We start from the raw sequence: 14,382 nt of genomic DNA, 5'->3' as shown, positions 1-14,382 counted from the left end.
TAACGTACTTCTACGAATAACTCCCTCCGTCCAGAAACAGACCGACCTGCTGGAGAGAAAAGACAATCTGTTAAAGCAGAGATTCTTAACTTTGGCAACTTGAAGATGCTTGGACTTCAAGTCCCAGAATTCCCCCAGGCGGCACACTAGCGTTAAAACACCGGCCGCTTCCGCCGCAAAGGACCCCAGTGTACGTCGGGCACTACGTCGGGCACAAGGGGCGATCGTGCGCCTAAGAGAATCCTCTCAGCGCCGTGGGATGACGTCAATGGAATGCGTCACCGGTGGAGTCTGTCAGGAGCAAGGATGTCGCCGCCGACGCTGTTCAGCTTGCCGGAGGCGCGTATGCGTTTCATGGTAAGTGGGAGGCTGCAGTCGGGTGAGGTGAGAGACCTCCCGACTGGGTTTCAGATGGAGCGCGAGTAAGGACGGGCCCGGTCCCGTTTCTCGCGTCCTTTGCGTGCTTCTCTGTCGACTTCAGACCGGCGTCGATGGCTTTCTCATCCTCGTTCAGCGTTCAGAATGGAGATATTCTCTCTCTCTGGCGCCTTTGCGTTCTTTTAGGTGCTTGGTGCTGCCGTTTTTATCGTCCTCGATGACTAGTGGTGCACCTTGGAGTTTATGAACTTAACTAGAGTAAACCGGTCAAAGAATTATCTGACTTCTATTATTGAGCAACGTTGTAAAGTTATTGGTGTTTGGTTGTGTGTTTTTTGTTTTGTTTTGTTTTGCTTAGTAACCGGTATAACATGGAAATTCTTGGTGCTACTTTGGGGGTTGTAATAACATTTTGATGCTTTTGTGAGTGAGTGAGGTACTGTAAAACTCCAAATTGTGTATAATTACTGTGTTTATATCTTTATGGATTGATAATATTATGGGACGCAGCGGTTCAGTGGCTAAGACGCTGAGCTTGTCGATCAGAAAATGTCGGCAGTTTGGCGGTTCGCATCTTAGGGATGCATAACGGAGTGAGCTCCCGTTGCTTGTCCCAGCTTCTGCCAACCTAGCAGCTTGAAAGCATGTAAAAAATGCAAGTAGGAAAATAGGAACCACCAAGGTAACAAGTTCCCCTTCTTCAGCACGCTGGCCACATGACCACAGAGATGTCTGACAGCGCTGGCTCTTCGGCTTTGAAATGGAGATGAGCACCACCTCCTAGAGTCGGGAACGACTAGCACACATGTGCAAAGGGAACTTTTACCTTTACCTTTTAATGTTACCTAGTTAGGGCAATGAAATGTCTGCAAGAAAACAAGCTCAGAGAGCACCAAGAACCCCTTATAAGGCTTATATCGTTATAATTTATATTATATCTAAATTACAGTCATTGTAGCACATTTATATTTCACCAGTTTAGACGTTTTGCAGAAGTTGAGCTGTAGGTTGATACATATCAGGGAAATTATGTTACTTCAGAAAATTAAAATGGTGAGTAGAGATCCCCAGGGATTCATTGCCAATTTGAGGAGGAGTGTATTCATTCCTGTTCAGCCTAACTAAGCTTTGCCTCCCATCACAAGGTGCTCTTCCAGTATTGGAAATGGTGATGCTTAGACAAGATGTGTAAGTTCAACATCAGCCCAGTATGACATCCCAAGAAGTAGTTGATAGAGCTGCTCTTGGAAGTTGGGGAAGGTAAGACTAGGTAAGAACACTTGTAGTACTCTGTTGCAACACAAAGGACATAAAAAGAGAGCCCCAACCCTGGAAGAAAGTTCTGATAAGTGTTGAGCTTTTGATATACAATCCATTATTGTACAGGCAACTGGACTGATGACAATTGCATTTCTGTTCTGCTTAGACATGATGAGCATCTTTACAGCATCACATAGATTCTAAAACTGGGGTGTTTTGATACTGTAAAAAAATAAATGGCTTCTCTTGGCTTGTCCATGCACAACAGGAGTGCTGTCTGTCATCATTTTTGTTGGCTATAATTCAGTCCATGTCCTAAACGGTTTGAGGATTACCTACAGAACGCAACAGAAGACAGTATCTAGTGTGTATTTTAAAAATATGCTGAACAATAGAAAAATGGAACACTTTCTATAGTTTGAGGTGTGGTAAATCCTAGGAGACCAATATTTATGTCATCTTGAATTACATTTTCAAATTTAAGTTTGATGTAGATTTTCTAAAACATATATTGCTTTAATAGCTGATATCAAATGTTATTTCAAATAATATAAAATATTATTCTCACTTTTATCTTAGAATTCTACTCGAGATGCACTCAAAAATAAAACCATTAAGCCTTTATTGACTGCATTCAGCCAGGTACCTGGAAGGTAAATTTCAATTTTATTTGTGATCTTAACAAAATGTATGTATATAGTATTTTATTAAAATTGAAAGTTTTAGCAAAGCAATCTAATATTTTTGTTTGACTCAGCCTTCCATCCTTCCGAGGTGGGTAAAATGAAGACCCAGATTGTTGTGGGCAATAGGCTGACTTAAACCTTAGAGTTTAGAGCTTAGAGAGGGCTGTAAAAGCACTAAGAAGTAGTATATAAGTCCAATGCTATTGCTGTTTTTATATATTTCTAGTGAAAATGAAAAAAAGTTAACACTGGATCAAGCTTTCCGAGTTGCTCTGGAAGAAGAAATTGTGAGTAGTTTTTGATTAACTGTGTATGTGAAAGTTAATTGAGTATCTTGAGTGATGTCATTCTAAACTACTTTTAGTTTCTGGAAGTAAACTTCCAGAAGTGTGGATATGGTCCGGTCTCAGAATAAGGTTGAATGTCCAGAACACTTCAAATTATATCTAATTCAAGAGATTTACTTCTGCAGCTTTTGAATCAACTCTGAAACAGCATGACCATGAAGAAGTTGAACTGTATACAGAGGAGGAACAATGTATTTTGTTCCTGAATCAATAAGTTTTGTGAATTTATATTAGCTACAGTAAGCCTTAAATTCTATTAGACTATATTGGGCCAAACCAATGAAGCAACTTAACGTTGCTTCACTTGTGAATTTTCTATTTTTTTAGCCAAGGTGAGAACATCTCTAAATGCATATCTTTATACATAGAAGGGTCTTGGCTTCAGAATATTTAGTTGTACAGATTCTATGGCCCAAATAAACACTGTTCATACATGGTATTTACTTTGCATGAAATTAGAGTTGGAATCAAGGATGTAATACAAGTAGACCTTGCATAGTGATTGCCTCAGGCAGCAACAATTTGAAGTTATGACTGTGATGAAAAAGTAAATTTGTGACCAATGCTTGCATTTATGAAATTCTCAGTGTCTTTGTCTCAGTCACATGTTTGTCATTTACATGTTGTCTTTTGCCTGATCTATTATTTTCTTTTCTCCCCTCATAGAATGGAGAGAATGCCTAAACAAGCAATCTCTTTTTTACACAGCACTTCCCTAAGAGGGAGTTAACAAACTTAGCTCTGTGACCTTAATTAGCTGGCTGGCAGCTGCTACTTGTAATTGACAAAACCTTAATCAGTTTCACACTTTCCTTTTTTCCCCGACTCCTAAATGCCAGTGTGCTAGGTAAACAGGTAGCACAGTACATTCTTTTCAATGTGTATTTTCTATTATGTGTCTGGTTAATCTCTTATAATCCTTCCTCTCCAATAAATGTAAATACAAAATACAACTTTATTTCCCATCTTGTAATTATTTCAGATCTGGGGGATTTCAAAAGGGGAGTCGAGTGGGGGAAAGGGGCCAGGGTATAATCCTCCCGGTTTGAGTGAATAGGCAGGGAAAAGATGCTTTAAAAAGTGGGGGTGGGGGAGTGCTGTGAGAGAGAGAGGAGAGGGAGGAAGACCACAAACCTGGCACTAGACACAACTTCAGAGAATACTTTGAAAGAGCATAACAAGCCGGGGCTAAAAGGGATCTGGAGGTCATCTAATCCAACCCCCTGTTCCAGCAAGACATTGTTAAAATGAGTTTCTGTCTTTTGATCTAGTCACGTGACTACATAGCCACATCCACCCAATCACATGATACCACCACCACTACAAAGCCATGCTCACAGAACCGGTAGGAAAAAGAATTAGATTTCACCACTGAAAGGGGCTATAAGATTTGTTCTTTTATCCAGCTTCCTCTTTAGCTGAGTTCTGAAAACTTTCTCCACTGTTTGAGGTTACATGATTTGGAGTCATAAGCTTCTATCACATAAAGCAGAGGAAAGTTGAGATAAAATTATAAACATAATCGTGGCCATACGATTTTTCACTTTTTCACACAATTGTGGTTGCTAAACAAGGACAATCAGTATGTGATGAGCAAGATAAGTAATAAAACTGTTTGGTTCTTATCATTAATACCATTAATAATATCATTAATCCCATTAAGAGTGAAAAATTCATTAGACTTGTTATCAAAATCTAGTCCAGTGGTAGTCAACCTGGTCCCTACCGCCCACTTGTGGGCGTTTCAGCTTTCGTGGTGGGCAGTAAGGGTTTTGTCCGATACTGAAGCACTTCCCTTTTTTAAAATTTAAATTACTTCCCTACTTTATAAATCACCATTACTGTGGAACCGGTGGGTGATTAGAAAATTTTACTACTAACAGAGATACAAAATGGGCGGTAAGTATAAAAAGGTTGACTACCCTTGATCTAGTCTATACTCTAACATGACCGTAAGATTTCTCACCACCTTTACTCCTGGGAATTAAACACTTTTCCCCCCAAGAATTTGCGAAGACCACAAGGAAAATAGATAGCAACTTTCCAATGCAGTCCATAAAGATAATGCACTGCATTCTGTTCCAAGTGTCATATGATTCCAATTTTGATGGCTGTTTTTATATTTTGTTTAGATAAATAAAGCTTCTTGTGAAAATGTCCTAGCTATCATTTCACTTGTTATTAATGGAGTCATAGAAGGTGAGTCTATTTTTCTTCGTAAGTACTTTGAAATCAAAAGTCATGACTAGAAAGTGTATTAATTAAAAACTGCTTCATATTATTTATATTACTTAACACATAGAATACATAAATATCGCTTTATGTAAAATATTTTTATTAATTCAGTTCACTTTGTCAGGCCAGTTGGAAGTTGTACTATTTCCACCTTTTCTCCAATGCCAATTTAGTATATGTAATCTGTTATATGTAATAGTGTACATTTGATTGTCACAACAGAGTCTTCTTAAAGAAAAAATAGAAAATTATCATGGGATTAGAATGTTTATTATATTTGATAATGCCACTAAATTAAAGTCAATGTGAGGGATGCATTTATATGATCTCAGTGATCCGTTAATCAAATGTTACATAGAAAATGTAGGTATTGGTGGTAAAATCTTTAGCATCACAGCTGAACAGTCTGGTGTTTCTGAACTGTTTAGTACTGCTTAAATTATTAAGAAATATAGTTTAATCCCAGAATTCCAATTTGGATGAATTTGTTGAATCTAGGATTACAGGTTAATTGCTTCCATTAAATAAAATTACAGTAATGAACACAGCTCGGATTGCAAGTGCAGTTCATAGCATTAGTCATGGACTTTAGGCTACTTTAACATTTTAGAAATTATTTTTTTCCTAATTCTGAAGATTATAAACAATGTCTTTATAACTTGTCTTAAAGTAGCAAGCTAAAGTGTATGGCTAAAGCTACTGACCTGCAGCTACAATCAGAACAACGTTCATTAGCTTTACTATAGCTTTACTTAGCTATAAGAATGACTTATAAAGATGACCACAATTGGGAATGGAATTTCAATCATTATGCAGTGTGGTCATAAAGTGAGATTGCTACGTGAACGCACCATTTAGTGACCACAATCCTGGCATTGCTAGTTGTCATCATTAACCAAGAATCGTGGGTTGTTAAAGGGAGTCTCAAGGAAGGCCTGTGGGATGTTGTGGGGAGCCCTGTAAGGCCTGGTATACACTGCATGCAAGTGTGGTGCTGTAGGGTTCTGTATTGTAGTGCAAAGCCACAACTTCCCCACCCATCCCAGCAGCACTTAATGACTGAAGTAAGTCACCTGCCTATTTCCACCCCAATCTATGCTCTTTGGACAGCCCTGAACTCATCAATGGCAGTCGAGGGGGGGGGGGCGGAGCTGCAGCCGGTGCAGCTGGAACGTGTTTGCAGTAGTGCCTCCCGGTTTTATTTTATTTTATCAATTTTTAATACTCCTACTCGATTCTTTTTTATTTAATTAACATTTTTTGGTGGAGACAACAGCGTAGAACATAATACAAACAAAAACTTTTGTTGCTGCTGAAGAATTAAATAAGCATGGGAAAAAGAAAGAAACGCCATGGCACCAGCGCAGGATCTCTCCCTCCAGTGAAGACAACAAAACAACCACGAATTGAGGAGCTCTTTGTTGGCAAGAGATCTGTAAGTAAAACTAACCTCCCCATCTCCAACAATCTGGAGAGATTAGAACAGGACCGGCAAAAAGATATGGCAAATCACTTCTCCGATCTGGTGGAGGAGGAACAAAATGATTGCCAGCTCTTATCACAAACAACTAGTCCAACAAGTTCCTTTATGGAGTCTAAGTTAAAGACTAATAAGGCAAAGAACAACCAGATAATTCAGAGTATGGAGAGTTTACCCTGGGAAAATTCAACCGAGTTTATGGCAAAGCAATGCCTTTTCACAGCGCAAACGGTGGTTTCAATATTTGAACAATTAATAGCCATCCAACATGATGTAGAGTCATTGAAAAAAGATTTAGCTGTTTTTCTTCAAATGCAATATTGGGCCCCAAGAACTCCCACTAAAGTTCTGGCAGAAGATTTGATTAACTCCCTTTCGCAGGATAAGGAAAAGGAAATAAAACAAAGAGCCAGAGAAACAGTTAAAGAGACAGATAAAAGGAGACAGTCCTCTCAAAAAAACAGTGTCCCCCCCCACCAGACAAGGCATCAAGAGGAAAAGGTATCAATAAAGAAGAAATCAGGAAAGAATCCCTCCCTCAATTACAACAATCACATCGCTCGCTACAAACACAAAGGATAGCTTTTAGAATCCATTTGAACGGACTTAATTATGGACGTTGGAATTCCAGAAGTGCAATATTAAATTCCCTAAGCCAGCTTCTTCACTGTCACAGTGGCATGATTGATCTCCGTGCTGTGGAGTGGTTACTTGAGGCCCCAAATTGGAAGCGTATCCTTCTGTCTTTCAAACAGCCACCATACCACAGATGTTATTCAAGATGAAGGCATTTTAGCCTCCTTCCAAATCTTTCCCATCAGAGTCTTTGGTGAGGAAAGGGTTATCCCGTTAATAACTAACATGCAAGCCTCCAAGGCGAATGACACCACCTCATTTTCAACCTTGGAAGAGAAAGAGAATGATAGTGGGAGTCAACCAGTCCTGCCCGGAGAAGAGATACTTAACAGCACAGAAGCTGGCCTCATTAACGCTTTTGGTGCTCTCCCAAGGAAAGAACAAGACAATATATTATTCAAGCTAGAAAATTTAAAGAAATCCTTATTGGTCACAATGGACACAGCAGAGCCACTTATACACCTGGTTTCCCCAATAATTGAGCCTCTCACTCCCCCCCCCCTAGAGGACAAGAGATTGCATGAATTCAAGATCATAGAAAATAGAAGCCAAGACCCAAAGGGGGTATTAGAGACCCCAGTAGAGATGTAGATGTTTTCATCCCTGTGTGAAAATTCCATGACACCTTCATCACCGCCAGCTCCAAACCAGGATACTGAGAGTCGACTCATGAAAGAGCCACCATTGCAAAGAATGAAAGATGACCTAATAACGCCTTGCCCTACAACCAGAGAAGAGGCTTCGGAATGGCAAGCTCTGCTAGCTGGTGCTAAAACCTCGTACCCTGAACAAGTTTCTCAAGAGTCTACACATGACTTAGACGGGTCCTCCCTATTTTTAAAGAAGACAAATTCAGTGTGCGATGACACCTCAATCCATGGTAACAACCAGACAACTTCCCTTTGTATAAATCAAGTTTCCTGATGAGCTCCAAAAAGTTGATCCACTCTCCCTTATAACCTGGAATATAGCAGGTTGGTCCGTCCCATCAAAAGACCAACTCTTTTTTGACTATATATCACAATTTGACATCCTCTTCTTGCAGGAAACCTGGGCCTCCACAGAGATTCAGTTAGATGGCTATTGGGTCAACTCAATTCCAGCTGTCCCAAGCAAGGTGGGGGGGAGAGCTAAAGGGGGTATTGTGACATTAGTTAATACATCCTTGCATTTTAAATGTGTACCACTGCCACCTTTCCAGCCATGGGTTGTAACTACATTACTCTTATTTAAACAGGTGGAGATTTTGCTTTTCAATATCTATATTCCTCCACTTAATAAGAATAATGTGATTAACAAGATTTGGGACAGCATAGAAGATTTTATTCTTGGCTGTTCAGCCAAATTCCCCAAAGCTGCAATAATTATAGTGGGGGACTTAAACACTAGGAGGGGTCCAAATGATCAAGCATTATATAAGCAGTTTAAGATTCACTATGATGAAAATGTAACAGATGAATCTTTGCATGTCAGACAATTCAAAGACCCTAAAGCTAATCGGGCAGGCTTATGTGTAAGACACATGACTGAACGTTTGGAACTGTGTATCCTTAATGGGTCCCCATGGGGCGATTTCCCAGCAGAATATACTTACCGGGGAGCAGGAAGAAAATCCACAGTTGACTACTGGATAATATCATAGGACCTCCTGAAGTTCTTACAGAAGATAGAGGTAGACTCCCGATTGGAAAGTGATCATAATACAATACTCCTTACTCTCACATTGCACCAGAACTCTCTAAGGGCAGGCACAGCCTACCTACCCAGGTTAGAAACTCAAAATACCCAGGTAAAAATTAAATGGAATGAGAAAAACGCTAAGGAAGTTACCAAATGGATGTTAGCCCCTGAAACCATAGAGTTACGTACATCTCTACTAAGAAATAACTGTGGGGGATCTTACCTAGAGGAGTTTGAATCCTTAATTGTAAACTTGAATTCGGTTCTCAGTAACAGATCACTAGCTCACCCCAAAATGCTAGCCTCAAAAAACAAAAAATGGTTTGATAGAGATTGCGTTCAACTAAAAAAGATATATAATGAAGAATACAAGAAAAGTAAAGGTGCCCCCTCTGAGGAGCACACATACTACTTAAAGCAGCTGAAAACACAATATAAGAACCTTCTAAAAGAAAAGAAAAGTGCGGCCCTGAAGGAGTCTTGGCATAGACTAATTACGGCAGTCAGGACAAAAAATACATCCCTTTTTTGGTACATCACCAGGGGACTGGGAAAACCTCCCCTACCCCCTACAAATCAGGTTCAAATTCATGCCTGGGAAGAGTACTTTAGGGAGCTTTATAAAGATCCTGACTATGTAACCAAGGAGAGCCAAGCTAGTTCGGACCACACTCCTCACTGGCCCCCTGTTACACCAGAAGAGATATCCCAGTTGATTGGAGCACTAAAGGCTAATAAGGCACCCGGAGCTGATAATGTCCTGCCAGAAATAATTAAAAAGAACGCCAGTTGGTGGGCTCCACTTTTAGCATCACTGTTTACATTTATAGACAATATAGGCCATATGCCTAGAAATTGGGGAGTAGCAATTATCATACCAATTTATAAAAAAGGGAATAGAAATGAGCCAGGCAACTACAGACCCATTAGTCCTCTAAGCGTTATTAGTAAACTGTATGCCAAACACCTAAATTATAAACTTCAAGATTGGCTAATTTCAGGGGGGATAATCAAAGACAAACAAGCCGGTTTTAGAGAAGGAAGATCAACGGTGGATCATATCTTGGTACTCCACCATTTAGTACAAAAATATACACATTAAAAAAAATCCTCTCTTTTTGTGGCCTTCCTGGATTTTAAACAGGCCTTCGATTCAATATCCAGGATCACCCTCTGGGAGAAGTTAAAATGCACCACTATCGATAAATGCCTCCTCTTCCTCATACAAAAATTGTATGCCAATTCCACCCTGAAAGTGAGGTGCAATCCCCAAGGGAGTTTAACCAGCTCAGTAAGGGTACAAAAAGGGGTACGGCAGGGTTGCATCCTGTCCCCCTCCCTCTTCAACTTCTATATTAATCCCCTGATTGAGCTTTTACAGAACCCAGATTTCCATCTTCCTAACCTAGCACAACGCAAAGTGCCAATTCTCTTATACGCTGATGACGCCGCTATCATTTCACAAACCCCCATAGAACTGAAGAGAGCAATTAGGGCAACACTCGGTTATTGCAGGCAAAACAAGCTGGTCCTTAACTTTGATAAATCAAAAATTTTAGTTTTTGCTAAAAGACCACGCCAATACTCCTGGCAAATAGAAGGATATAGTTTGGAACATGTGAGAACATTTAGATACCTTGGTGTGGTTTTCCACTCGCTAGGGACATGGAAGGCACACCTGGATCACACATCGCAAGTAGCCATTAGGTCCTCAAATGCAATCAAACATTTCTTTTATACAGGTGGAGGTCAGTTAGTACTTGCTGCCTTAAAACTTTTTGAGGCCAAAACATTGGCACAAATTCTTTACGGGGCACAAACAGGAATCCTTGCAAAGAGAGACTTGTTAGAAACCATTCAAACAAAATTCCTGTGAGCCATCTTAGCTGCTCCCAATGGAACTCCAAATGCCCAGTTAAGAATTGAGACAGACATGCTTTAAATTCAAGTAAGAGCCTGGAAGATGATGATCATTCATTGGCTTAAAATGCATTTCTTTCCAGAGGGACTGTCCCCACTAGTGTTGACTGACAATTTCCCTTCCCCCTGGAAACAAGCAATTGATCACAAGCTAGGCTCTTATGGGCTTTCACCATTATTCTTAATGTCCCTAGGCTTTGAGCAAGCAAAGCAAGTAGTAATCAATAGAATGAGGGACATGGAGTTCCAAGAAGAACTAAATAGGTTGCCTTTCCACAGTAGGGACAGAATCAAACAGGGTGTGTGGGAATCGGCAAGATATCTAAATGACCTGATCTCTCCAAAACAAAGAATAGCTTTCTTCAGAGCCAGATTTAACATTCTTCCTTCAGCACTCCTCCAGGGCAGGTATAAGAGAACACCTATAGCCGAACACGTTTGTATATGTGGTAAAAGAGAAGTGGAAGATAATTCACATGTACTATTACACTGCAAGCTATACAGAGCTTGAAGGTCTGCTTATATACTCCCCTTATTAGAGAGATTGCCAGGGAGGACAGACAATTTTTATCTAGGCTTTCTCCTCCAGGACACTAACCCGGTTACCACCTATACAGTGGCAATGTTCTGTGCTGCTGCAATGTCCATAAGAAAAAAATTGGCTACAGTATAGTACCATCTTGTACCAATTATCTGGACATACCTTTAACAATCTTTGGACCATAATGTTATTATCCACTTTTAATGTAAATACTTTTAATTATATTTTAATGTTAGTATTTTTAATATAGTGTAAAGATAAATGTATATTGCTGGTCTTTGACCGTAATAAAGATCTTACTTACATCAATGGCAGCGCTGGGTCTGGGCCTGAAGTAGAGGATTGGGGCCTTCAGCAAAATGAGAGATTTGTGCAATGATGGCACTATTTGAGACCTGAAGGCTGCTACATCATGGAGTGATCTACCATCATTCATTCCAGTTCCTGCCAACCTGATAGTTCAAAAGGGTGCAATTGCAAGTAGATAAAGAGATACCACTTTGGTGCTAACAGTAACAGGGACATGAAAGGAAGCCCCAATTGGAAGTCCCCTGGGCAACAGTGATGTTACTGGCTAATTCTTTCAGTCCGGAAGTGCCTTGGTGCAGCCGACACAAACACAAGTGATCATGGCTGGCTGTGGGTTTAAGGCACCGTTTTTCAGTTGCAGTGACAGCACTGGAGCTAAAGTAAAATCATGGGACTGATGGCAGCTGGCCAAAACTGCTGAAAGCTCCCTTCTGCTTCAACTTCAGCCACAGCCGTGGTGCTGCTGATGACGAGTGCCACTGTGCAGGGCAGCCAAAAGGACATAGATGGGAGGGAATAGGTAGGAGTTGCAGTGCCCAGTAGATGTAAGTGAAGGTGGGCTACTAAGCACCTCACCTATGTGACCAATTTTAATGACATGGCCACAGGGGTGCTATAGTGGCCATAACTTTGAGCATGGATCATAAAGTCTACTTTTTCAACACTGTAATTTTGAATGAATGGTGAATGAATAATTGTAAATCAAGGATTACTTTTACAATATTTTTAAAGGCAGTTTATATTAAACAATGAAAATCAAAGTCTGTATTATTATTGGTAGCTAGCAAGATTCTTGAAAAAATGCCCATTGTTACCTTTTATAAAGAGAAATCATTTTGACAGACATATAAACAGATTCTTTCCCCTGAAGGTATTTGTACTGCATCAACGCCTTTTGTGCTCTTGGGAGATGTTTTGGATTGCCTTCCTTTGGATCAGTGTGACAGAATTTTCACTTTTGTGGAAAAAAACGTTACCACATGGAAATCAGTAAGTATGGAATTTGTGAAAAGTTCATTTTTGTAATAGATGAATAGGTGAATAATTTGGTTAGCATGCAAGAATTATGTAAAACAAACAGATATGCTGTTTGGAATAATATAAATTGATCACTCTCTATTAAATGATTAAGTATTTAATCATGTCATTTGTCAATTGTAGGAAAGAAGTGCAAATATTTAAGAATCAAGCATTTTTGAGCACTGGGTGGGATTCTGAAAAAAAAAAGATAAAAATTTGCAACGTTCATAAGCTTTATTAAATCCACTGGCCAGAGATTATTTGTGACTGCACTGGCTGCACAGCTTTAATACCATTCCTAAATCCAACATTTTTTGGATGTTTAACCCAAAATACTTGTTTATACAATACATTAGTATTGTATATTTTGCTAGCAAATAAGTTAGAGAAGTTTTTAGATAGTTGTAAGTGGACTATGATGACCTCTCAAAATTGTGGTTAAAAATATAACAATATTTTTTTGGTTCATGGATTAAAACATACTTGTAACTCGCTGTGATACTTTATCAGCCTTTTTAACTTAGTATAAAGTATTCAATTTAGTATTTGCAATCACAAATGATTTTTAAAATCCCCTCCCCCCCCAATAAAACTGCTACGAGTGTGAATTAGATACAAGTCTTACAAAGTGCTCTTGTCTTCAGCTTAGTTATTTTTATTGGTAAAATACCTTACTCAGGAAGAACAAAATCCCACGTAAGAAAAGAATTTGCCTTTGCATTTCTGAGGAGGTTGAATCAAAAGAACATGTCCTTCTAAATTCTGTTTTCTGAAGCACATTCTCTCATTATCCCAATCTTATGATGTGTCACAATCCTCTTTTTTGCTAGCCAGTTCATATCCACAAAGATACAGACACAAATACATAAAGAAAGCCAAATTTTGCATAATAGCTTGTTAGATTAAAAAAGAGAAATGTATAGTTGGCATAAGACTATTTTTAAGTCTTTTTAATTGTGTTGGAATACATGTGTTCTGTGAGGTTAGAGCTGGGCTTATTTTATGATCATTCATACCATTGATAAGTATATGATTTGGTGATAGACCAAAAGAACATTGTTTGATTTGCTGTTTTTCAACCATTGTTTTGAGCCAATAATTTTTGTCCACAATGCACAACATTGGAATAACCTCAGTATGATGCATGTCAACTCCTGCTCTCTTTGTATTTTATTAAAAAATAATTATCAATAAAAATAAATTGCTTTATTCTTATTTAGAAAAATCAATGCATTTTATTTTTATTCTGCTTTGAAATTACAGTTTGATTTGAAATAGAATGTTTAGATATATTTTGTTCTGTGGTTTTGTGAGAAGTGTTTTTGCTGCAGTGTAACTACAATGGCCTATTGTAAATATTTAATAAATATAAACATTCTTCCCTGTTTGCTTGAAATATATATTTTATAGCACGAGAGACTATTCATAATCCTACTCCAATTATCTTTCTAATATAATTAACTGCATCCTGTTTTTTAAATATCAGCTAATTATATCATGTTGAATTATATGTTATTTTTAGAACACATTTTATTCTGCGGGAAAGAATTATTTACTGAGAATGTGCAATGGTGAGTAGCCTTTTTCCTAGCATTGCCAATGAAGATTCAGCCTTCAGTGTAATTTTCAATGCTTCTTGTTAAAACTCTATTCATGTCCTACTGTTACATAATTCTGTAATGAAACATTACAGGGAGTCCTTGATTTATAACAGTTTGTTTAGTGACCATTCAAAGTTACAATGTCACTGAAAAAAGTTATTTATGACCATTTTTCACACAACTGTTGCAGTATCCCAATGGTCACATGATCAAAATTCAGATGCTTGGCAACTGATTCATATTTATGATGGTTGCAGTGTTCCAGGGTCATGTGATCAACCTTCTGATA

General features: G+C 38.8%; 1 protein-coding gene across 2 annotated transcripts in view; it reads left to right on the top strand.

Annotated features, from left to right (window-relative positions):
• Positions 1–223: 223 nt before the first annotated feature.
• The window catches only part of THOC1 (THO complex subunit 1), a 34,822-nt gene continuing 20,663 nt past the window's right edge, over positions 224–14,382 (top strand). For both annotated transcript variants that reach the window (XM_087707206.1, XM_087707205.1), the window contains exons 1-6: positions 224–357; positions 2,218–2,291; positions 2,551–2,611; positions 4,804–4,870; positions 12,344–12,462; positions 14,015–14,063. In XM_087707206.1, coding sequence (XP_087563332.1) covers positions 274–357; positions 2,218–2,291; positions 2,551–2,611; positions 4,804–4,870; positions 12,344–12,462; positions 14,015–14,063 — 454 coding nt within the window. In that variant the 5' untranslated portion in view covers positions 224–273. The remainder of the gene's footprint in view (positions 358–2,217; positions 2,292–2,550; positions 2,612–4,803; positions 4,871–12,343; positions 12,463–14,014; positions 14,064–14,382) is intronic.

Source organism: Thamnophis sirtalis, unplaced genomic scaffold, assembly GCF_051295495.1.
Source record: "Thamnophis sirtalis isolate CommonGarterSnake01/CBP01778 unplaced genomic scaffold, rThaSir2_p1.2 scaffold_2, whole genome shotgun sequence".
NCBI classification, from domain to species: Eukaryota; Metazoa; Chordata; class Lepidosauria; order Squamata; family Natricidae; genus Thamnophis; species Thamnophis sirtalis.
This window is presented reverse-complemented; position numbering and strand designations above follow the sequence as displayed.